The following is a 26,886-nucleotide window of genomic DNA, read 5'->3' on the forward strand; positions in this document are numbered from 1 at the left end:
CAAATAAGTTCAGCAAGCTCGCTAAAGCTTCCTTTCCTGAAGGCTAGGCAGGGACTGCTGCTCACTGTTTTGCTGAGTGGCAGGCATATTTGTTATTGAAAGTATACAATGCTATCTGGCTCCAGGAAAGAATTCCGAGTTGAATGGGATGATTATGGTACCAGTCTACAAAAAGGGCAACGGAGACATCACATAACTATTACCTTTGAGCTACATAATATCTAGCAAAGTATTTGTGAGAGTTTAACTGCACTTCAAACTGGGTACTGGAAAACCGTGTTGAGCCCACAATTCAAACCGGTTTACGCAAGCCTTAAGGCATTATGACCAACTTGCTTGCTCTACTAATTGGGAAAATAGTGCCCAACTTTATAGGACCTGCTTTGTTCTATAGGGCCCATTTCACCCGGATGACACATCTTTGCTATTTAGTGAGGAACAAACAGGAACAATTCTCACTTTCAAGGCGGTGAACCAGTGTTATTTGTTGGTCCTCGCAATCAATCCTTTTGTACCAAATTAATCTTGGGTCAATTTTGCAGCGAAAGTTGTTGTGCTTAAAATTGGTAATGTGTATCTTCCGGCACTTTACTATATGGCCATGCTGATACTAAGCAGGACAGCAACAACTGCATAATCAATTAGAACTAAGAGGAAGATTATGGAGCTTAGAAGATGCAATCACAATGCCCATTGGTATTTTTAAAGGTTCTCAGTTAGAGATAGGTCAAGAATACAACTATTTTGGCCTCATAATTGACAAGCTTGCAAAAAAGCCACAATACAAATAAGTTATGGGTTCCTTCAAAATTTGGCCCTATCATGCCAAGTTAATTATTTCATTTTTAGGTGCTGCAGTCTGATCTCTAAATATGCTTACGTGGCTGGACACTATGTAAATTTGCCTCGAAAAAGAGGCAATTCACTTTTGTAAGTGTATTTTTATTCAAGTAATTGAACTCTAATTGGCACAGTGTTCAATATGGTTGTCAAAGTTTTTTCTGATGGAGTATTTTGGGTGACAAATTATTTGAATGAAGTATTACTTTTAATGATGCATATAACCATAACCAATGAAATAATGATTTTGCACTTACAACAAAGCCATTTAGAAGGGTGGTAAATAATGGAGTATAGACAAGCCACGTTTTAGTGTGAGACACCATTTTCACTATGATGCAAATAGACCGTTGTATTAGAAAGCATGAATTCTGAATTAAACTTTCCATCGTGTACCTGATGTATCATTTTGAAGGATTTCCGCTGGAAGTTCAGATGCAGGTGTGCGGACGAACATACTTCTAATAGCTACTGTTAAGAAATATTTCATATTATGTTGTGTATCTACGGAGTGCCGTTGCCAAGGAAGCAAGGGGAAGATTACTCTTACCTTAGGAAATGAGTTCAGCTAAGAATTTTTTAGAATTACGAAATATTTTAGATTTGCCAATGCAACCTAACCATGATTACACCATGCTGAAATTTCAGTTTCAGTAAATAATATGCATAAAATGTGTACAAAAAACCCTGGCATTGAAGGATCAAGGTGGCTTTCCATTTTTTTCTCTATACTCTGTCCAACTATTTTGAGATTCCCTTTTCTCACTTAATATGCTGTCAGTACTTTTTATGAGTTTGAAACTTAAAAATTTAGAGAGATTTATATTGCCTAACTAGCTATAGTTATGATTCGATTTGATGTATAATAATAATAAATCCACATTTGTAAAGCGCGAACAATCACCAATAAGGGTCTCTAGGCGCTGGGGGCCATTGGGAAGATTAAGCAAGCTATTGCCCAGAGTCACATGGTGCTGGGCTAATCTGCCGCCAACACCGGGGATCGAACCGTGATCCTCAGATTCCCGAGTCAGTCGCCCTGGCCGCAGCGCCACACCTCTTCCCCATTATGATTCTGTATTTTATATCTGAGCTATCATGGGAAAATATGAATTTTCCTCTGTAATGTTTTATTAATGATTTTGTTAAATATTTTAAACTTAATTTTGATCTAGAACTCAGTTCTTGAGTAACCACAAACTGTAATTATAGTTTACTCCGCTAAGTGTGTGCTATTGATGGGGAGGATAGACTAACTGCTAGATCAATAAGAAGATTCATGGAGCTGAACTGCCGAAGGTCAAATTTGGGGTTTATACACTATCGTCGGGGGGGTCAAGAGATTATTTAAGTTTGGCTCCCACAAACCAAAATCAGTTAAATCAGCTATAGGTCTCCTGTGTGAGATTAAATTAGAAAAGACTGTTAACCTACCTTCCGGTTATGAGAAGGATGTATCAAAAATACTAGGGCTAGGGTGATGTAGTGGAAGGAACTGTGGGAATTTCTGGACACCCACATTGTTAAAGTTAATATTAAGCTCATACTGCCTGAAAGCATTTCAATCCATGAATTTTTATTAAAGAGACATATTATTATGAGCTGCTTGAAACCAAAAATGATGAAATGTATATAAATCGGTAAAAGATCCCATTAAAACTCTATCAGTGGAAAGCATGCATCACGGTGGGTGCATCATCAGAGCCTCCCAGCCTTTTAGCTTGTATGCTTGTAGAGCGGGTCTGCCTTTGGCCACTGATTGAGCCGACACGTTCTTGGGTGCAGTCAAAGTCACTGGTGGGTCGGCTCTATATGCAGTCATCAGTTGATCAATTTCAAACTCTGATGCCCTTCTGCACATGCCACACAATAACAGTTTGAGAATCCGTTTGACTGAAACTAGGTATCCCGCAATTAACACTGCACAAATCCCTTCGGGCACTGCACAGTACCCATTTGATGGATAGCTCAACAAATGGGAATGACATCCAAAACCCAGCACTCAATATACTGGCTGTTTTCAGTAAGTGGTTTCTGAATGGACCCTGCATGCTTCCTGTTGGTGCTCGTATTTGGACTTCTGAACTGTTAATCAAGTAGCAACACAACTCCGCACCCTTTGCAGGTTGGTGATGATGTGGGACTTGCCAACGTACACCAAGTGAGCGCCCTCCTGCCTCTAATACTAATGGTTTGTTCATGACTAAAAACAAAGACTCCTGTTAAGATTTTTGAGTTTGTCTTTAAAGTAGTAACTTACATCTTTGTATTATTACTTTATTTGAGCTTATTTGATTTTCAGCACCTGTCTGTCAGCAGCCATAAGAAAGTTAAATCAGGGAAAGACAAAATGCCAGGCCTCACCCAATGGTTGCTTTCACTTTGCACAACTGAGGCTACCGACCCACCACAGTCTCCTACCATCTACCAAATGGCAGTATTCATAATCAATCAATCAATCAATGACACTTGTAGAGCGCGCTACATACCCGTAGGGTCTCAAGGCGCTGGATTACAGGATTATCAGCACATGGGGGCAGAAGAGGGCCCGGCCGCAAGCTGCCCAGCACTCTGTGAGGCTCTGCCAGCCGGAGCTGACTATCTGGAATTTATCCTATGTTTTTCGAGGCATTGGAGGCTGTCTGGGGGGTGGGGGGCTTGAGTGGATGCATCCTGCTGCCTGCACCGGGAATGAACAAAATATGCCACCGGGGGACATTGGAGGGACGAAATGCGCAGCATGCTGACTGTGTCCTAGATCAGGCCTGTGCTCCATGGCGAGGCCTTCTCTGTGGACAAGGCAGTATTGAGGACAGCGGAGGGCACAGTGGCTTGCCGCTGAGCCGGGAGTTCGGCGCCACTGCAAGAGTGAGGGTCTGGATGGAACCCTGGTGGGGAGTGCCCTTGGGCAGATATCATCCAGGTTCGTCTGTGGCTGGCACGGCTGGCGTGGTTGCTGCGGTTCCTGCTGCTATCCACCTGTCTGGCTGGGCCCCGACAGCCTGCGCACGGTGCAGCACACACACTGGAACACCATACAGGAGGACTGAACTGTGGGCACAGTTGTAGAGGATCCAAGGCAATGGTGCCTGACATAGTTGGGCCAAGGGGAAAACAAATAATTGAGAGGCAATTGGAGCAGTGGGGACAGAGTATCGATTACGTCGTGGCCCAGCAGCAGAGCCGGTGCTGGAGGGATGGTCCAGTGGGACTTGTGTGTAATAGGCAGTCGGCATCGATGATCTGCCCAGTAAGGGCACTGGTAGCCAATACCCGGGTGCTGGAAATGGCCTCGTTTTAACCTTGAGGTGTTGTTTGTGTCGGAATTTCATCCCTGCCCAGCTGGGGATCGCTTGCTGTGGGGCAGCCCCACCTGTCTACGTTACAAGACATTGAGACTCTGTCTTGGGCCGAGCAGCATGGGCCCTTGATTTACATCGCACCATTTCCTTTGTGGCAGTGCAGCTGATGACGGGGAGACCCTGGCCTGCTTGTGTCCCCTGAGATTGGAGCACAGGGGAGTGGCATGGCCTGTGGGGCATGTAGCGAGGACTCCAGCATCTGAACAGTGACTGCCTACGCAGATATCGCCTGCTGGGGCTGCTGTTGACATTGAGGGCAAAGTACTCCAGGCTCCTGATGATGGAGGAGTGGGTCTGCTCGTGCCCACCCACAGCGCTTCACTGGGGGAGTGGCCGCACCGGTCTGCCGAGACTTCCTGCTTCCTACCACCTGATTCCCGTGAGGCGCCTGGTAAATGAGAGGGAAAACAGATGTGAGTTAGTCTAAACTCATCTTTAAAAACCACAGATAGACACACGATGGATGCTTCTCCTGACAACCACCAGAGTCAGGGAGCTGGAGATGGAGAGGGTACGACTCCGGCAGAAGACATCCGTACCATGTTCCTAGACCTCAAGCAGAGTCTGACTGCTATCGATACCAAAAATAGTTGTCCTGATTGACAGGTTTGACCGCGTCGAAGATAAAGTGGATAAACATGACGAACGCTTAACCCAACTCGAATGTTGCATGTCAGATGTGGCACATCAGACGTGGAGGAAAACCACTTTGCAGCAGGCGAGAAATTACTCCAGATGGAAAAAGTACTGGAAGTGTTCAGGAACAAAAAATAAGATCTGGAAGCCCAATCGAGAAGGAACAACCTCCATATTTTAGGGGTACCGGAATTGACGGCAATGGGTCGCATGGAGGACTACATAGAAGCGATGCTACGTGAACTGTTTGGCGACATACTCTTGAGCATGGGTCGCTAGGACAGAGGCCTCCTTCGGGCTACAGGCCCACCGCATTATAGGCTGTTAAACTATTGACACAGGGACACTGCTTTGTGTCTGGCGAGAGAGAGGTGGCTACTTCAATACCAAGGAAACAAAATCTCTATTTTCCCTGATTTTACCATCGCAGTGCAGGTCGCTAGGAGGGACTTTCTACCTGCTTGCTCCAATGCATGGAGGCTAAATATTCATTACTCTACCCAGCCAAGCTTCAAATACAACACTCTGGTAAGATCCACTATTTCACAAACCCGAAGGCAGCCACCAAGTTTGTAAAGAACATCCCTGCACTCAAGGAGAGATCGTCGTTGACTGCACAAGATGCTGGGTCGGGAAGATTGAGTGAAAACGAGCCGCTTGGGCCCCTGCGGGGTCTGACTATATCTTATGGGTCTGGAGACCGTGATGTTTCAGTAACTGCCACCGTTGGCCCTCCTGGGCATGCTCTGATTTCCTGAACCCTATAACCCCCGGGGTACCCAGCTAAGCATTGGATGCGCAGAGTTCCAAGTTCCTAGGTCGCCGTACTCGGGATGAGTCTAATAATGCCTTTATTGATGGTTTGGTTTGGGGTATATGATGGGGGGTTGGTGATATTTGGCCTGATTGGGTAGTCAAGTGGGTGGAATGTTATAAGGATGTTGTTGATGATGCCCTTCTAGCTGCCAAATGTTTTTATGTTTCCCCCCTTGATTGCCACTCAGAGTGTTGCTGTGAGTTCTCATGCTTGGCAACTACAGTGGCACGATAGAGACAGTGGCGGCTCCTCCGTTATTGCAGAGGAGTGTCTCCCCACTGCTTTTAAGCAGTGCCAAGTAGAAACATAAAATGATAATAACTTAGAGTTATCATTTTATGCTTCTTGTCCTGCTGCTTTACAGGTGGGCGGGGATGCTCTGCTCTCGGAGCAGGGGGGGAGTGGTTTGCGCACTCCTAAGTGTACAATGACTGTTTGGTTGGTCCTCTCGGGCCACCCAAACCAGTCATGAGCACTTTCCCCGTTCTCCATGCAGGCCGCATTACAGTCTGCATGGAGAACATGCCACCCCTCCTGCCCCTGGCTGAGCGCCATGTTAGGGGAGGTAGCCTGGCTGCCTGCTTCCTGTTCCTGGAGTCAGAGGCAGGAGAGCACAGACGCAGGACCCGGCCTCAAGGTAAGTTTTTTTTTTATTCACTCCCCCCGTGCGACCCCTCCCGCCACCCCCCTCCCGCAACACACTCCGCGCCCGCCCAGCCACCCGCGAGCCATTCCAGCCACCACTGGATAGAGATCCTTACACCTTCGAGCTGACATAAATGTAGTTCATCATATCTATTACCTGGAGTGTATGAGGTCTTAATGCTAGGCGCAACATGTACTTGCATACTTACAGAGACATAAGATAAGATATTTGTATGCTGCAAGACCTACATCTCACTGAGGACACGAAGGCGCAGCTAAAAGCGGGTTGGCTGGGTGAAAGACACGCTGTATAATATTTTAATTAAGTGTGAGGGGTTGCTATATTGATCTACAAAGGTCCACCGTGGCACACACGCAGAGTACTATCTGATCCGCTGGGTCGGTATGTCCTGATCTCCGCCATACTCCAGATCACCCGGTCAAAATTCTTTCTGTATATGGCCCCAATGTGGATGAACTCAACTTCTTCTCTGAGGTATAGCGGTTGACATGCACGCTGAGGCACTCTTATGGGGAGGGGACTTCATTGTGGTGCTAGACCCAGTGTCGGATAGATCCAACCAATACTAGATGGCCGCACCAAGTGCGGCGGTGCAGTTACACCTGTTAATCTAGGACAATGCTCTCATTGATCTCTGGAGCATTTGACATACGCACACTACTGAGGGCACATGCATAGCAGCTACACGTCACATGGTCGAGCATTGATTTTTGGTTGGCCACACAGGATATTGATGTATGGACCACAAACGTTACACATCTGCCGAGGACGCTATCAGACCATGCTCCTGTACTACTGGAGATACTCCTTCCTGGTGGTGGTATGCGTGCATTTACCTGACAGCTGCTAGTTGGGGCACTACACAATCAGGTGTTCAGGGAGGAGATTAGAGCAGCCATTCTGCAATACTTTGAAATTTATGAGAGCTCAGTGCCTTCACAATCATCCCTATGGGACACCTTTATGGCTGTGATATGAGTAATATGTATAGCAAACCAGGCGTGGATGCTCTGTGCGTTGCACGGTAAGCTGGAGCGATTAAAGAGGGAGATACGAGTATTTTGAAACCTGTAGTACATCCACACTGGTGTTTATCTAAAGCAAACTCGGGGAATCGGAGGAAGCGGCACAAAGGGAGACACACTATCTAGGGAGAGAGACCAGAGCTAGGCGGTATGGCGAGGGGGACAGAGTAGGCAAAACGCTGGCCAATATGTTACTCAAACCATGGGTGAGTGATTACACCGTCACATTAAGGTACAAGCAATCTAACTAAAATGTGGGTCCCGAGGCCAAACAGAGATAAATGACCACCTTCTCGTTCCTGTATGTGATCAGACAATCAGCACCACCTCCAGATCTTGACTATAACTTTGACTCCCTGCAGCTGCTGTGGCTTGAGAAGAAAAAATAGGTGCTTCTAGGTTGAACTTTTTTCAGTGCAGGTGGTGATCCAACCCATCTCTCCATTACCTGGAGACAAGGCACCTGGCCTGGACAGACTCACGGCTATTTTCTATAAAGAATATGCTCATATCCTATCTCCACACTTATTTGCCATGTACGAGGAGTCTCTTACTGTGGACGTTCTTCCCCCACCCTACGGGAAGCTTTAATCGTGATAAGCGGTGTGAGTTGTACCGACCCTTATCAATGCTTAAAATTGACAATAAAAGCCTTGCCAAATTAATTGCCTCCAACTCCTCCCACTCCCGCCGTCCATTGTGCGCTCAGACCAGTCGGGATTTGTTCCTAGTAGGTCCACTACCCACAACCTGCACAACTTTTTTCGCCATAATACACACCATTGACCACAGCCTCAGTGCTGCAACTGTGTTCTTAGACGCCACAAAGGCATTTGATTAACTGAAATGGCCCTATATCTTTGCCATTCTGTCACACATTGTAATGAGTTCCAAGTTTTTTAGATTAATTGGTCTCCTGTACGCCCAGCTTGTAGCCTGCTGTTGAGTCAATGGGACAGTGGCATCCCCATTCCTAGTGTAAACAGGGATGCCTCCTGTCTCCTATTCTTTTCGTCATAGTCATGGAGGCGCTGGCAGCTCGGGTGTGGCAACATCATGCGCATCGAGTTCTGGTGTTTATGCCCCGTAGACTTATAGTCTCGACGCACACATAAGATGTCACCATGTTTTTGAGAGAACCGTATCTCAATCTGGACCCCCTGATCCGAGAGTTTACCAGGTTTTGAGGTCTCCCTGGGAGCATAATCAACTGGGCCAAATCAGCCTTGCTCCCTCTGACGGAAGCTGCTGCGGAGTTCACATCAGAGTGCCCAAAGACGTGGGCTAGAGAGCCTGTAAGATACTTTGGGGTTTGGCTAAGCAGGGCCCTGAATGAGTTATGGAAAGCCAATAATGGACTCTTAATGAATTGGCTGGATGAGCCGATGGAGAGTTGTCGGAAACTCCCACTATCCTTGACTGAAAGGAAGGCAATCACTAAGATGGTGATTTTCCCTAAGATTCTCGATTTGTTTGTAGACCTGCCTCTCCACCTCACTGTGCACTTCCGATGTCATCTTCGCTCACGGCTGATCTCCCTTGCATGGGCAAATGAGTAACCCTGTATTGCCTGGGAGGTGATGACACTCCAGTTCGAACAGTGAGGGGGAATCAGGGCTTCAGACATGGATCTGTATTACTCTAGAGCCCAGGCACAGTTTGTACACTATTGGCTGTACCCAACGTAGTTCATGGCACACACCGCCCCAGAACACGACCACATGGTGCCTGGCCCCTTGCAGATGTACCTGGCCCCTAGACGTCCGTGGGCCCAGATGAACACAATCCTGTGCGCAGTATGGGCATGGAATGAGCTACATCGGTGAGCCTGATTGGATCGCCTATTTGCTCCTTCGATGCTAAGCACTGGGCACCATTCTCTTCTGATCACCAGCGATGCCGGTACCCGCAGTAGGCAGCACCACCTGCGGCTGACTTCCATGTGTGCTTTGTATCCAGATGGTACTTTCATTGAACAGCAACAGGGCCTGCAAAGGCCCTACAGTGACTGTTCTTGACAAGTTTACATATTACCAACTCTGAGCTACAGGTCGGAGGATTCATGACTCCTTCCTGGAGGCACCACCTAAGTTCCAGATGCTGGAGGAGATTCTCACACGTCACTCCTCATGCAGGTTGACAATGAGGATTTACACACGTATGACGGAAATTGCGCTGGTGTGAGTTCCTGGAGGTCGGCTGGCATGGGATGATGACCTGGAGACCACCCCCTCTGGAGTGCTCGCCGCGTGTGGCCCTACTAGGGTATGTGAAAGATGTCCTGTCTGATGTGCGTAATTTAATAGCTATTCTCCTTCTGGCTAAGCACAATGTGGCAATTCATTGGGGTAAACATCCAATGTTGCAAGGTGCCAAATGGCTCAGGGATGGAGATTATTGTCAGGAACACTTGACTGCTTATTGGGAGCTGATGCTGACGAAATTCCGCTCCAAGGATATATGGACTATGCTAGAGTTATATTTTGGCACCTAGGTGGATACAGAAGAAACTTCAGAGTCCCTTAATGAGGCAGGCCCGTCTGACCCTCCCGTTGACTTACCGTAGGATTATGCATGGCTTGCTTGATGGTGGAGTGTTGAGTTGCCAGTAGACATCTGAGTGTGTGACTGGTAGATCAGCTGTAGTGTCACAAATGTATATCCTTTCGATGAGTGGTTTCCCCCTTTTCTGAATTTGGTCCCTACTCCCTTTCCCCCAAAATTGTGTTTATTTCTATTTTTATACTGTCACACCAACACAGTAAATGCTGATGTCAAAGATGTATAAGCTCAATTGTAATGGTTGGTGGTGAACAAGACTGTGTATTGTTTGTACTTGAATTGCCTGAAAATTCAATAAAAAAAATTTCAAAAAAAAGAAATAAAAGGAATATCAGCAACTCCTAGCAAGGCAAGAGGTCTAATCAAATTTCGAACGAAAGCCTGTCTCCATTCCCCTAACTTCAGTGTCTAGGTCTCCTCCCTCTAGATTCTTGCACTTCAACTTCAGTTTCTAGGTCTCCTCCCTCTAGATTCTTGCACTTCAAGTCTGGGAAAACAACCTCACTTGCATCATGAGTAAAGGCGAGGCCTGAAGTACCAAAAATGGATCCCATAGGTCTCCATTACTCTGACTCACTAACACACACCATGCATCTACCATGCAGGCTACACACAAACACGCATTTGAGCAAGGTGTTGAGTATGGATATAAATGCAAAACTTTGCAGCAGTGGGCCAGTAGGCCTTCACTCGAGTGACAAGCCAAAAGGTCTGTCCAGAACTATGAATTCACACAACACTGTATGCTACCACCACCACTTAATGTGCGAAAGCAATGACAGGGAGAGTAGTCCTCTGTCAGACAAGGAGGGCATGCTTGGCGCACCCCTCCAGGTCACAGCAACAGGTCCAGGCCTCTGCACGCAGGCGAGATTAGCAGGATGCTAGAGTTAAAATTAAACAGCAGGATAGTAGAGACACACAGTTTAGAAGGGAAAGAAGAATTCAACAGTACACTATCCAGGGTACATTCGAATATCAACCAACCGGAAAGATATGGTTACATTACCAGCCACCGTGCCTCATAAAAAGCTACACTGGCTTATTCGTACAACATGAATCAAGTTCAATCCTTCATATAAAAAGGCGTGCACACCAGCAAACCAGACAACCTGGCTAAAAACATTCCTGCTCTGTCATCGTCTGTGCCACTTCCAGTACAAATCTGAGGAAACTGGAGATTCTAAGGAATCTCTGAGAAAATACTGCTGTGGTTCATTCTTTTTGGGAAGCCCATACTTTGATTGATGCAATGACTGAAGTACTGAAATTTGTTTTTTGATGGAGCTTTGTTAAATTATAAAGTTTGTGATGCAACCTTTGCCATTGTTAGCTAATTATTTTTGATTCCATTAGCCCAGTTATCCACCTTTCCCTTAACTCTGTCCCAAACTTGGTAAATCACCCTATTTTTATTGGACAGTTACAAGGGTATGGTAAAACCACACAAAATATTACTGATGCAAGGAGGCACAATCATGACTTTACTAGGCAATTATGAGTTCTAAAATATGGAATGAGGGCTAACCATGCAACCAGGTATTACTGAACAGTTTTCCACATGTTTTTCCCAAATGTTGATCCATTCCCATGCACGTCTCCACATACCTGTATCAAATGAATATGTTTCCTTTAAAATATCAGGCCACTTATAACCTAATTTCAGTCGAAAGCTGGATTAACGAAAGCGTATGCCTGGGCAGATGTTAGAAAGACGCAAAGTGTTGGCCATGGCCTGAAGTTTAACCCTGTCTTTTCAGATTTCTTTCTAAAGTTTATCTTGTTTGACCAAGATTTCCTTCTATAGTTTATCATGTTTGACCACCCATAACTGAGTGTGGCAAACAGGCGGTGGCTCCTGAAAGCTGGGCTTCTGGGTACGCACTGCTCCTGAAGCCATTCTGGGCTAGTCAGATCATTCGAGACAGTCCATAATATTTATAATTCTCTCCTTACAGGCATAAAGGTGGACCAGAACCAGTTCTCCGATACGAACGCAATGGTCACCCCCAGTAAGCAATCATGCACGAGTGGCAATTAATGTTAATGGTAAGAACCAATACTTACCCAAATTTGCATGGGTCTGCGCTGGGTTACACAAATCTCACAACAGGGTCTCAAACTTTGGAAGTAACTGATAGTCCAGCTATATTTTCAAAACATTTTGTCCAGAAAAATACTGGGTTGGAAGGCATCATTTTCACGGAGTGTAAGGTGGGCGTAATAGCAGCATGCTGTCTTGATTTATTGGCTCGTTCACTCACGTGCGTTCAACAATAGTGTGATAACTAAAAAACACCCACTCATTCTTCCTAACTGGATGAAAGCTGTAAAGCTGGAAGGATGAATACAGCAAACTATTCGTTTTCAATTTAAAGAGAAAATATCTGTTGCTTCCAATAGCTTGATTTATGGTACCACTGGAAGATTACATATCAGGATGCCCATTAAAAAATAATTTAATAGAATGACTAAGGCAATGGAAAAATCATTCAGTATTTCAAAAATATTCTCCTTCATTAGATGTATCGTTCTCATTTCTGCCCTAATGATAGGAGAGAATTAGATGAGTAACTAGCTTGCAATAACTGAGTCAACTTACAGAAAAAACGAAATTTGAGGCAGTTGATGTCACTGTTGCTGCTGCTGAAGAGGAAGAAAACCTAAGAGCTTTTACGAAGAAAGTCCACATGACTGCATTACAGGCAAACACGAGGCCAATGCATCCCAGAAGAAGCCCTTTATGGAGCTAGAAAAAAGGAAAACATAAATTGTTAAAATCAAATATGTTTCTTTCTTCAAATCATTTATATAACATATCAATACTCCAGGATGCATTTAGGGAATTTCACTTTTTGAGATAAAAAAATACTTTGCCCTATACGGCTTCCATTTTGTCACCCTCTCCTTAACTTGAATAGCCTAGTATATTAGAAGACTGTCACTGCAGAACCTACACCTTGATAATTCAGCTGTAATTTATAGATGCATGAAAGTGGAGGAAATACATTTACAAGTGTTTGTGAGTTACTACCAAGTAAAGACGGTGTATGGGTTCAGCATTACATGACATAAGATTTTTCTGATTATCATTTCCGGAAAGATCAACAACTGAATTATTTATAGATGAAGAATCTTGCCATAGGAGACACTGATTATAGGTATTATAGACATTATAGGTTTAGGTGCTATAAGCATTTAGGTAACACTATAAATCCTCCACTATTACCCATCCAGATCCAGGGTTGTTCCTCAGTCGCATGTGATATCCCCCTCACCTCTGGGAAACTGCCTGTCAGGCAGACACCAGCTCTTGCCGCACAGCAGTACTCTGAATACTCTGCGGGGAACTCCCTTTCATGGCCACATAAGAATTGGAACTGGAACGCGTGAGGTAATGGAGTCCATGTTAATCCACCAAAATCAGTTAGGAGATGTGTATTGTTAGACCGGTCGGCCTCAGGGTGGTCTTCTCCCAGGAGCGGCTCTCCCGCAATGGCGGAGGAGCATCGCCCCACTGGCTCAGAGCCAGCAAGTGAAAAATAAAACAATATCTTAGTATTATTTTATTTTTCATTTGCCTGCTCTGACCCAGCTTGTGCACGGAGGGGCGGGCCGGGGCATGGGAAGGGAGGGGGACTTTTAAGTGCGCATGTGTGTTTGGCCGGCCGTCTCTGGCCAGCCAAACACACATGCCCACTTAGGTTTCTCCAGCCAGACTGCACTGAGCAGCCAGACTGGAGAAACCCCACAGATTCCCTGACCTGAGCGAAGCGTCTTCTCAGCCCCCTCAGGCCAATCCACACACTGCTCGCAGCTCGGGGATTTGATGGGAGTCTGATAGTTTCATAGGGACTCGAGGAACTGCAGCAGAGGAGCGCACGGTTGACGTCAGCACCAGGTAAGTGTTTGATTTCTTCACAAACCCTGTCTCCTTCTGCCGCGCACTCCCCTGCATGCTTCACGCAGGCCCCATTTCCTCTGTGTGCTTCCCGCTGGCCCCTTCTGCCTCTCCCTCGCACTCTCCCTTTGGAATTTTAACAAGTCAGCCGCCACTGTTTTCACCCAAACATTTTGCCTTGCTCCTCCATTTTTGCAGATCATGTTTTTTGCTGTAGGACTCTGCACACATCACCACTGCTAACCAGTGTGAAAGTGCATGTGATCCTTCCTTAAAACATGGTAAAATTGCTTCATCACCAATTGGCATATTTAATTTACTTATGTAGTACCACTTTACTAGGGACTTATATCAGAATATCATATACCTTACCGTATGATAAATCCCGAACAAAGTCCATAACATCATGAGACTTCAAACCGGTGGTTTAGGAGTACGCACAATCGCAGTGCATAGGTGAATTTTTACCTCCCGGGAGGGATGTGAGGCACCGGGGTAAAGGAAAGAGTTGTTCCTTATCTCCAGTGTCTCTGCAGTGCATTCCTGCTGTGGGAGCGTGGGTGGGACAGCGACTGCACAGCAGAAATCCACCCACTATACACCAGGAATTTTTTTACTGATGCGGGGAGCGGCCCCTTGAGTAAAGGTCGCTCCACAATATTTGGCAAATATTGTGGCCATTTTCTGCACCCGAGACAGGCAGCCCTTTTTAGGTCTCGCCTAGGCAGCGTGCATGTGGTGCTCTAGGAGGGCCTTTAGCCATCGGTCTTCACTTTTCAAGCACTCGCGCTTGTGGCGGCATCCACCTAGGGGGAGCGAGCAGCGGCGCGGGCACGTTAATTACAAACAGCGCGTCGCTGCTCACTCCCGCAAAGTGGATGCCGCCACGAGTGCGAGTGCTTGAAAAGTGAAGACGGCTTTCTATTTTCATGATGCACACCACTCGCGGGACGCTGCTTTGTGATGGCGCCCGCTCCTCCTTGTTTCACAAAGTAACGCAGCCTTGATCAGAGCCCACATTTCCAGGCTGACAGCATGGTAGCCACATCTCCCCCAAAAGACAAAGGAATGTTGTCTTCCTGCTGTAGGCATGCGGTTGATGCATTCTTGCATGTTTAACATGCGAGCACCTTTCATACTGTTGGTCTTAACTTTACAATTTCAAAACCTTGTGCTTTATTCTAAACAGTGTTTAAGGTGCAATGATCTCTCCAGAAGGCTCTAAAATGTAGCTCTGTGGCTCAAAAAAGTTGAAAACATGGGGAAAATTCGGTGTTTACAGAATGACACGAGGAACTTTGTTACCAATAGAAATAATAAAGTGGGTTTAGATTAGAGGGGGGCTGTGAAGGGAACCGTGATGGCCGAATACAAAGTAGCCTTTTACTGCAAGCCTTTCATCTTTCCCTGCATAGGTCACTTCTTACCACCGCATATCACTGCCACCGCACATCACTGCCCCGCATCTTTTTTTTGCAGTTTAATGCAGGTGCGAACTCGGCTCAAGCTAATGAAGTACTTTACATGAGCATGTATTATATTACGAGGTCTCATTTTTTTCCCCTTATAGCCACGGGGAGATTAAGCGATTCGCCAAGACTCGAACCTGGTTCCCCAATTCCAAACTCTGAAACTCTGACCTTAACGCCACATCTTCTCCCATATAAGTGCACAAACAGAGTTAGGGGGTCACAGCCTGGTGCCCATTTTGTATAATAAGCTTGTCTGCATTTCAGAGTAGCCCATTATTAAAAATATCTCACTAAATTGACAAATCCAGAAAGTTGCCAAGTTATGCCACAACGGACCGGCTAATGGTACCAATCTAGAAGAAGAGTTTCCTCTGTTTGCCTTACGAGGAAGCTCTACAGTGTCTTATCTGGAGTGCTCACAACTTTAACCCTTTATTCACCCAACATGACGGCCATACGAACCAATATGAATAAGACTGACTGGTCCAAAAACACCAGCGAAGATAGTTGTGAATATGCTTCTTTGGAAAGAGTAGGCACATCCCAGCAGTTCTATAACATGATTTGGGAATAAAACATCTTTGTATAAGGCTGTTCAGAAATACACAGCCATACACTGTGCTTGAGTTGTACTTCTGTGCCACATACAAAGAAATGTAGAAAACCGGTTGTGAAAGCGAATGCCGCAGACGTTTTGCTTGTAAATTATTTAAATCAGCAATATTTCAACAGTGAAAAGCTATTCCCAAAATAACTTTAAATATAAAGCTAACTTATTTTGCTCTATGTTTCCTCTTTATGTAATAAAAATGTATTTCACTTCAAAAATCTATGTTTTTCATTTCAAACGTGGAGAAGGTATATTGATTTTACTTTATAAGTATGTAAACAGCAAAAATGGTATGAGATAAATTTGCTCCATGGTGCAAATATCTTAAAACACTTGCAACAAAAATTGCATCTATGACGTATCCTGTTTTTGGAGAAGGGCAAAGTTTCTTTAACATGGCCCCAGAGATAAAACATTTGCCTTTCTAGTTGGACAGGCTTCTTCTAAGACTGATCACGCCCAAAAACCTTATATTCTCTGAAGTGAGGAACAAAGTAATGGAAAATGTAAAATTCTTCTGCACAATGTTTGCTGAGCGCAGGCACAACGCCGGAGGCTTGTTTGTGTGTATCTGCAGGGGCTGCAGCGGGTAGTCGCTTTCTGCCTGCAAGCGGTTTGTACCCATGCCATTGAGGAAGAAGTTAATGTTCTTTTCGGCTGGGTCTGCTTTCTGTCTCTGTAAAACTTCCTTGATGTCTGTTCACCAAGCCCTGACAGCTATTTGCCGCAGTGCTTCTTATACAAATAAACAAGTGCGAGGGCACAATGTACTTATTGATCAGGAGGTCACTGCAGGTTGCACTACCAACTGGAACTACAATCACTGCCACATGCCAGTATAAACGCTCTCTACTAAACATCGCACTTTTAGACAGTTTTACAATTCCAGGCTACACAAAGCAGTGAAAATGGCTTGGATGCAAGTAAACGCTGGTGTCGAGCATCAGCAAACACCAGCACAAATTAGGCTTTGAAATTTGGTGCATTTGGCTTTTCCTTCTGTTGACAGCTTAGAGTTTTTCACAATCAGTCCCCATTTTAGCTTACTTACAAAGAACCACCAAATTAAACAAGCATTGCATAGCCAATAGGTCTCGCTTTTGGGACCTTATAAGTATTTAGTTATGCAGCACAAAATCCTTGGTGCAACAACATTAACTGTTGCATGGCTAAACACTTATATAGTCCCAAAGGCGAGACCTATTAGCTATGCCAATGCTTGTTACATCTTCCCATTTTCATCTTCCTATTTAGCACACTCCACCACCTGTAATTTTTATTTTGCACCTTTTTACCTGCATCACTTGTTTGTTTTTCCTTTAATATATAGTCAATCACATTTTATTTTTTCATCATGCCTGGCAAAAAAAACATGCTTCACTGAGCATGAGTTGACAGTCATGGTGGATGAAATCATTAGAGTAAAGCCACACATTTTTTGTTCCCAAGTCCAGCATACTCCTCTCAATAGGAAAACTGAAATGTCGGACAAGATAGTCAACAGAGTGAATGCTGTTGATACCACCATGCACACACAAGGCGACATTAGGAAGAGGTGAACGACCTCCGGTTGAGGGTGCATACCTACTATCGCAACAACCACCTAGAGGCTTAGAGGACTGGCAGTGGCCCTCCCAGCGCACCATTACAATTCTTTCCCTGGGAGGAGGAGGTCTTGGCCATCCTGCATTCTGAGGGCTTGACAGGAATAGCTAGGGAAGTGGACTCTGGTAAGTTACACTTTAATAACTGTCACAATATCAAAATGTCCAGTTTGATCTCAACTCTGCTATTGTGTTCTCTATCTGCTTTCCTAACATGCAATACTCGAAGGATCTGAGATGTTGGTTTGTCTACATCAATGTCTATCGTCACATATAAGAGCACATATATCCAACTCCATGACATGCCACATGTTGCTATGCTGTCTGTAAGTGGTTACCATAAAAATATCAATGCAGGACCCATGATATGTGTGAATATTTAAAAGAATGGCCCATCCGAAATGTATGAGGTCAACAGGTATGGGACACTAACCGTTTACCGAGGGTTGGTAAAGTGAGACTGAAGTGACTACAACTACCATGAGGCCTTGTCACTTCAACTCTAACCAAGATGCTAGACTGCTTTTGCCCCTTTTCACTTGTCTGCCATGTTACTACTGATCGTCACTCATCATGGACTGTGTAATGTACAGACAATGCTCCACTCAGATAGATGTCTCAATACTTTGCTTTGTGGTGTTCTGGTCTCATCAACTGAAATTATTGATGGCATGAGTAACACCCTAACAATGGTATACCCCTAGTTTATGTAAGCCATGATGGAAACTCAGCTGATTAGCAGTACCAAGCGACCTCTTGACTCTGCACTCCTCATATGATGAACAATGCCAAATATACAATCAAGCTGTGTGTTAGCCTCTATTGCACACAACTAGGCCCTAGAATGGACAAATACATATGTTATGACTGCACTGTATTTGTAGCAGAGTTTTGGAGATATCATGTCTATCCCTAAAACCAAAATGCCACATATCTGCACATCAAATGAGTTGATGAAATCTACTACATCTATTGAATGTCTTCAAATGTCTAGTAACCAACCTCAACTCTATGCAAATAGATGACAACACTAATCTTCATCTATTTTGTTCCATTCTACATCCTCATTTTCTTTTTCACAAACAATGTGGATGTAGATTCCTCACTTCCACCAATAACAAAGTAGTTCTCTATTTCTCTACAGGTTGATCCGTCACAGCACCTGGACGGAGGTTGGAAACCGAACAGATTTCCTCTCCTCCCCATACTGAAGCCCTCTGAGATGACAACACTCCTGAAGAGGTGGACGTGGATGATGGTACTAGCCCAACTGTTCAGTATCGACATGCGGCAACAGTGGGGCTTACGGTTCCCACAACAACATAGTTAACCACTCCACCCCCAACCTGTGCACCTAGCACAGTCAGTACCATCCTGTGCCCCCCAGTCCTGGATTCTGAGCTGGCTATAACCACCCCAATCATTGAGGAACCAGGACCCAGTTGAGGGTGTAGTCTGTGCCAAGCACACAGGCCTATGGGGGTAGACGCAGTGGGAGGGTAACTGTGGGCCCACAGAGAGAGCCCACTGGGGCTGCCATCACCCTAGTTCTGAGAGTTTATCAGGACTCCCTAAGTGTCATGGGCCAGGTATTGACCGAAATCTTGGAAATGAAGGAGCTGCAGAGGGACACATATGAGGAGGTTGCTGACACACACACCGAGATGGCCAGCATACACACAGAGGTGGCCGGCATCCACACCAACATCTGCAGGGCTTTTCCACCTGCATCTACCCCTTCCTGTGGTCAAAGAACATCCAGGCCATCAACATCTGTCACAACCAGAGGAGGACACGACTGCATGCACCCCTGTCTCAGCAGCTACTGATCCCCGCTGGCAAAAAGAGGGGACGTCCCCACAAAAATCCAGGAGGTGGGGATGGCAAGACTAACACCACCAGGAAGAAATCTTGTCACTAATTTGTGTGCTAGACATTCACTTTCCCATACTGATGGGAGGAGTATGTTGGACTTTGGACTCCAGAAAATTTGGACTCTACTACGAAGGCTTCATCCACCATGACCGAAGACTTTGCCTTTTGTTTGTACTATGTAATTTTTAGTTAATTTCTTTTATACTTGTTCACTTTGTTAAAAGACGTTACCAAATCATGGTCTCCTGAAGTAATTCTCACATATAACAACGTGAATGTACTACAATGTGAACTTTGCAATGTTAAAACCAGGGACTTCTGGAAGCATGTATATCTTCTACGTAAACAATGTCAAACTCAAGATAACTACCATGTACGTGAACACCTACATACAAGTGTCTGGTCTGATAACATCTTTTTCTATTATTCAAATCATAGGCTGACATGATGTCAGAAACATAGCAAATATGACATGATTTAGTTATTCTGTATCAGTCATCACATAATCAATTGCAGACTTTCGCAACATGCAAAGGGGGGGGGACACATCTGACAATATCCTACACAATAGGCAACAATAAACAATAAATTAGGTCTACATCATCAGCTGGAGCCATAATGCAAACCTCACAAATGGAATCCTCCATCAAATAAACAAATAAACAGACACATGTCATTACAACAGTTTCTGCCACAGGGTCATTTCAATACAGTGTTGCTTGCATCTGGTGAAATGTCACAAACAAATGTAAAGTTGTGCGCCACAAGCACTTTGGCCTTCAATGAAGGGACACATCAACAGCTACATACAGTTCATACACAATGAGGAATTAGCCAATTTGAGGGAGACTAGCATGAATTGGGCCCAACACACATATACAACATTGTGTTGCATCACATGATGGCACACATATTGAATTGAGACCAACACACCACAAGGAACAAGTCCAAAGGAAACCAGATAACTTTCATCCTATTGCTGTGCAAGCTGGCTTGACACTTGCTTTGTACACCCAAACTCTGTGACAGACATTCCCAGGACTAGTCTACTTCGAATGTCTAAACAACATTGTATACTTGCTACAATTCTGAAATGTCCAAATGAAGATAGTATGGTGAAGGCACCTAAAACAGACCAACATAGAGAGACGTGCTAAGAAACCATACATATGGCATATATCAGATTGTCAGCTTCTAGAGAACACAGTCCAACACAACATTTACAGCTGAATAAAGCTACACTTACAATACAAATACCTTTTCCCAGATATTTCCAGACCCATATATTCCTAGTATAAAGTATTACCATACTCCCCACATTACTACAAGAGTTGAAATAATAGTCAAAGCCATCACATCTCACATCATACTTAAACACTTAGGAGAATTAGTTTTGGGTGAGATTTTGATACAAGGCAGCTCCCGCCTCTTCACCAATATCATCATCATCATCATCATCATCATCATTTGGCAGTTCAGGTTCCTCTCCCAGTGGCTCTTCATGGCCTGCATCCTCTGCGATGTAAGGGATGTTGCATCGCAGGGCAATGTTGTGGAGCATGTAGCAGGCCACGGTAATCTTACACACCCTCACAGGTGAGTAGAGGAGGGCTGCCCCAGTCTTGTACAGACATCTGAATCTGGCTTTCAGGAGCCCAATAGCCCACTCCACAGCCCACCGTATTCTTCCATGGGTCTTATAATCTCTCGCTCTCCATTTCAGTGAAGTAATGCTTGTGCTAGATGTCAACAAAATTTCAGCAAGGCCAGACTTAAAGCCGAGGATATACAGTATATATATACCCCCAGATTGACATTCCCACCTCAAACCAACACCCACACAGTCCACAGATCATTTAGGACGAATCAGTTTATCGGTTCCTATCGAACCGCATTATCTCAGACCCAGTTATAGTGCTAGAGGCACTCTTGTGGTTTGACACCCAGTGATGACCTTTGACTACCATTATTTTAACTGACTTTAGTGTGTTATTTCATCCTAGCCTGGATGTACGACGGTCCTGCATATGCCTTGCTTCTCTTTCTTGTAGTCTTGCTATCTTTCAGTGGGAGCTGTCACAGAGTAGGACAGCCTTGCCAAGAATAGAATGTGTGGGATGTGCATTTGAAAGTGTGAAAGGGGGGAGCAAGATGGAGTCAGCGTGAGTGCTTGCGCTGCTCGGCTGCACACGCCAGACACGTGAATGATCGGCTAGCCGCCCTGCGCCCTGCGATGTGATGCCGGTCTGGAGAACGAAGAGAGCGCTGAGGCTGCCATCGGGAGGTCCCGAATCTCTGCAACTACGACGCGGACGTGGCACTATCAGCGAGGCAACAATAAAGGCCACTTTCTGCATTTCTATCCTTCCGTCGGATCCCCTAGCACTGCCAGTTCGGTGCTTTATCGCGGCTTTGATCTGGACCTCGCCGCTGACAGCCCCTTTGGCCCCATCAATCACCCATGGATTCAGCAGGAGACGGATACGGCGGCTGGTCTTTTCCGCCAGCAAGTTCTGCAGCCTCGACATGAGCGCCCGGGGGGGCCAGGAAGGGTGGCAAAACGAAGACAGCAGCCATCCCCGAGCCCAGAGAAACCAGGGACGCTGCATCCACAGAGGGGACTGCCAAACCCAGGCAAGGGGTTAGTGGCAGCAAAAAACTGTTGGGTAGAGCAGGGGGGAGCGGGCCACTCAAAGATACAAAAGACTCCGCACCTACGCAGCCCCCCCTAGCAAAAATGTTTATGGGAGCTAGAACCCAATCTTCAGGTACTAATCCCAAGACCCTTGCGCTCCTTACTGAGATTGTCCCCACGGCCCCGCTAACCATGCTGATCGCACCAGCACCCGCACCCGGCCCACAGCAAGAGGCCTGCTTAGCGGTTAACCAAGAGACTGTCCTGGCAGAAACTGGACACAGGGAAATGCCACGCACTGACACTGGCACTAGTACCAATGGCACCTCTGTTGGGCTACTAGATCCTGCTACGAACTTGGGCATCTCTCTCTGTGTACCTTCTATTAATCTCCCAAAAGGGGCAACCATGCAACAAACTTTATCAACCCTGCCCTCTGTAGCACAGGAACTTGGTAATGGCTCCAATGTTGTTAGCCTTGGCGCCAATCTCACAGCGCCAGAGATGCAGATGATGGGTACAGCCAACTTCACTCAGAGCCTAGAGGCTCCCCCTGGAGCGCAAGCTCCTTGGACCCCAGAAGCAGGGCCTGAGCATTTCTAATCCGTCTCTGATAGCACACCTACCTCCTCGGGTGAGGGAGGGTCCAACACAAGTAAAGGAGACAGTGAGGCCTCAAATAAGGACACTGGCATGGTCCAACGACCAAAGAAACCCAGAAGTAAGAGCAAGCGGCGCAGACAGTTGAAATGGGACTATTCAGACTCTCAAATGTCTTATCTTCTGGACGAGGATGATCCCAGCACAATACAGTGGGGGTCAATAAAAAAACCTGCCTGCAGACACAACTGAGCCATCCCTAGCCTCTATCTTAGCTTCCATCAAAGAGTTTCAGGAGGAGGTTCAGGCCGACAATCGCGCAGCCAAAGGTGCTGCTAAGAAACTTCAGGGAGGCCTAAGACGGCTGAATAAAACCTGCACTGACATAAGCGACCGTGTCTCCATGGTGGAAGCGCGAACCGAGCACTTGGAAAACGAATCAGTGGCATCCAAGCAACAGAGCGAGTCCAATACTGCCTGCTGCTGGTAGACCGAATGTCTAAGATGGAGGACCAGGAAAACCGCCAGCGCAGGAACAATCTCCGTCTGCTTGGTATTCCGGAGGGGAAGGAAGGGGACGACCCTGGACGCTTCATCGTAAAACTTTTCCAGGACTCCTTTCCTGACCAACAGGGTTGGGACCGGGATCACGAGGTGCAGAGGGCACACCGCTTTCCCTTCAATCAGAGACGGCAACACGATCGCGGCAACACCACTGGGGGACAGCCAAGGGTATTCCTGGTTTACTTTGGCAACTTTCTTCTTAGACAGTTAATCTACGACCAGGCTCGCCCCACTTCCAAGAAAGGGGCCAGGGGCCAATGGCATAACATTTTTCGCAAAACCCGGTTGCCATCAGACAGTAGAGCGGAGATGGCGCCTGAGACAATTGATCTCTCCGTTTCAGCAGCTGAGGGCCGAAGTATACTTAATGAACCCTGCTAGACTCAAAGTAATCCTCAACGGGGGCACCAAAGTCTTCCTGTCCGAAGTAAAAGCTGGCGAATACTTGAACAAGCTGAAATCCAGGAAGAGTCTTAGATGAAAAGCTCAACCTTTGCTCCTGCTATTTCCCTTCTGCTCTTACTCTCGTTCTTACAGTCTATATAAATTTACAAGCCACCTAGGGCCGTGACAATGGTCGCACTACGGCAGCTTTATGTGAATCTTACAATTGATGTAGTGGGCAGCCCTTTGTTTTCTGGATTGTTTCTTTGGTTTTTTGTTTTTTCCTCTTCTTCCCGTCAAAAGGGGAGAAAAATAAGGGGGCTACTAGCCGAATGAAAGTCTAATTTGGTTCTTTTTAGGCGTGGTTGACAGCCGGGGCTCATGACTGACTACCATCACTCAGGTTATTCCTGATTGCTCAGAAGAAGGGGGGGGTGGGCGGGATGGGACGGGCACTAGAAATGGCACAGAAGAATCAAGGGCACTCTTTGGCATGTACACATCTCCGTACTCACTTGTTAAGATATTGGGCGAGGTTAAATGTTTCCTTCCAACACCTAGATGGCTAAGATAGATTCACTTAGGCTTGTCTCTGCCAATATTTGTGGTTTGAACGACATCTCAAGAAGGCAAAATGTTGCCCAAGGTCTACGTTCTCTAGGGGGAAACATCATCTGCCTCCAGGAGACTCACATAGAGGGTTCACAGAAACATCTATTAGACACACTGGGGTTTAAAGTCGTGGGGGCTACCACACAGGGCGCCAAGACAAAAGGGATAGGAATTATGGTAGATAGAAGACTTTCTCTTAACAATCCCCGTGTTAAATCAGACCCACTGGGCAGATGGGTAATAACTGAATGCCACCTTTCTTCTAACCCTCCTTTTACCCTCTGCTCACTGTACGGTAGCAACGTAGATGACCCAGGGATCATCAACATGATCTCAGGGGAACTAGCCCACTGGCCCACCCCTATCATCCTATGTGGCGACCTCAATATACATTTGGCCAGCGACTGGAAATCCATGGCTAAGTGATATTTGGACCAGCTTAAATCCTACGCAACCTGGCTACACATTTTTTTCTTCCCTGCACCACACTTTTGTTAGATTAGATTACTTTTTTGTTTCGTCTTCACTTCTTAGTAATTGCACCATAGACACTGCACCTCGTTTTATGTCAGATCATAATCCTCTAATATTAAACATCAAGGGATTAGGGAATTGGAAGGAGGCACCAGGATGGAGTTTCGAGAAAGCCCTTTTACAAGATGCAGGCTATCAGGCACATATGCAAGGCTGGATCCAGGAATACCTGGAAATAAACATTGGTACTGCCTCAACGATGACTGTCTGGGATACACTAAAGGCGGGTGTCAGGGGCGAAACTCTGAGGTTCTCAGTAAGGAAAAATAGGAAGGAGAAGCTGCTAATTAGTGATCTGCAGGGGAAACTAAGGAGAGCAGAAACAAACCTGATCCTATTGGTTAAGTCAGGACAGGATATCGAAAATGTCCAAAAAGAGGTAGTCTTTGCTAAAGCAGAAATAGGAGCAGTATTTGCGGGAAAAACTGCAGCTAAGTGGGCAACACTGCAGGAAAAAAATTACAAGTGCAGTGATTGCAGTGGGCACCATCTGGCCGTCAAAACCAGGCAACAGTCCACAAGTAGTGAAATACACGCAATCAAATTGGCTACAGGGAATGAGACTAATGATCCTAATGCAATACAGAAGGGATTTCAGGAATTATACACCGAGTTATATACTGAGGAGAACCGCAGTGCGTCTGACTCACTCGAAAGCGAGATAGCTAGCTACTTAAGCGAGATAGACCTTAGACAGCTTAACTCTGATAACAGCGAGCTGCTAGAACTCACTCCAACTTGGGATGAAATCATGGAAGCTCTATTTAGCTTACCAGACGAGAAAGCCGCAGGAATGGATGGTATTCCTGTAGAATTCTATAAGATCTTTGCCCTTCAAATGAAATCAATCTTCACTGACGTGGTAACCTCTATCTTTAATGGGGCTTCCCCCCCTGCTTCCTGGTCCAATGCTAGAATATCTATATTCCCCAAAAAGGGTAAGTCCCCACTAGAGATGAGCTCATACAGACCCATCACTCTCATCAACTGCGACTACAAAGTCTTCTCTAAAATACTGGCATCTAGAATATCCTCTGTGGCCGAGTCCTTAGTCTCAGAATGGTAACATGGCTTCATTCCAAAAAAAGACACCACGGAACATGTCAGGCGGGCCATTTGACGCAGCGCAGGTTGCAGGAGACCCGATGTCATTAACAGTACTAGATGCTGAAAAAGCATTTACCAGGTCTCCTGGTGGTTCTTGTGGGCTGTCATGGGCAGGATGGGTTTTGGGCCTAGACTTAGGCAGGCGGTACAGGGTCTATATCTAAACCCGACGGCCTGTGTCTCCATCAATGGGCGACTTACTGACCAATTCAACATCTCCCGGTGCACCAGGCACGGTTGTCCCTGCTCCCCTCTGTTATTTGCCCTCTACCTAGACCCACTTCTTTACTTCTTTCGCACTGTACCCCTGGAATTCAGCAAAGCCAATTTGCAGAAATTCCAGCAAATATTCACGCAGTTTATTTGGGCCTACTCACAACCAAGGCGGGCTCTAAGGCAACCATCTCTTCCAAGAGAGCAGGGTGGTTGGGCCTTCCCCAACATTATGCTTTACTACTGGGCCTCAGTTATGCAATTCAGTTCTGAGCTGGTGAGGGAACTCCCCCTCTCATCTACACCTGGGCTCGCCTCACCTTTCCAACTCCTACTGGGTGAAGAGCACTGGGGCTGTCTTCTCCGAGAAACCTCGTTTGGATACTACAAACGTGTGAGATTTAAGACCTTAATGAACTAGTACAATGTCTTCCGTAATATCCGCAGAATATTTGGGTTGGTAAGATTCAATTATTACTCTCCTATCACGACAAATTGCAATCTTCCCTCTATTTTTGGTAGGTCCTACTTTTCAGATTGGCACAGGGCAGGCATCACGAAACTGGGGGATGTCATTACTAGTGAGGGAGTCAAATCATTCGTAAACCTGCAATCTAAATACGGTCTGAAAAGCAAAGATGCCTTCAAGTATCTCTCCATATGTAATTTTCTTTCCAGAAAGGTTGGGGGTAACGGAGGGTTTACGGAAGTGGAACTTCTCAACACACTGCGTGACACCACGGCCCCTCGGATAGGTCTTTTGTATAGCATTCTAAATAGACAAACCCCAGATGACTTACAAAAAATAGCTGATAAATGGCACACCAAACTCGAATCTTCACACAGCATATTTTTCAACTCCTTAG

The 26,886-nt window shown here is 45.7% G+C and overlaps 1 protein-coding gene across 1 annotated transcript in view; it reads right to left on the reverse strand.

Moving 5' to 3' along the window:
* Positions 1–26,886, reverse strand: part of TMEM42 (transmembrane protein 42) — an 82,435-nt gene that overhangs the window by 7,706 nt on the left and 47,843 nt on the right. The window contains exon 2 of the mRNA XM_085631545.1: positions 12,512–12,658. Coding sequence (XP_085487671.1) covers positions 12,512–12,658 — 147 coding nt within the window. The remainder of the gene's footprint in view (positions 1–12,511; positions 12,659–26,886) is intronic.

Source organism: Triturus cristatus, chromosome 10 (assembly GCF_964204655.1).
Source record: "Triturus cristatus chromosome 10, aTriCri1.1, whole genome shotgun sequence".
Lineage (NCBI taxonomy): Eukaryota > Metazoa > Chordata > Amphibia > Caudata > Salamandridae > Triturus > Triturus cristatus.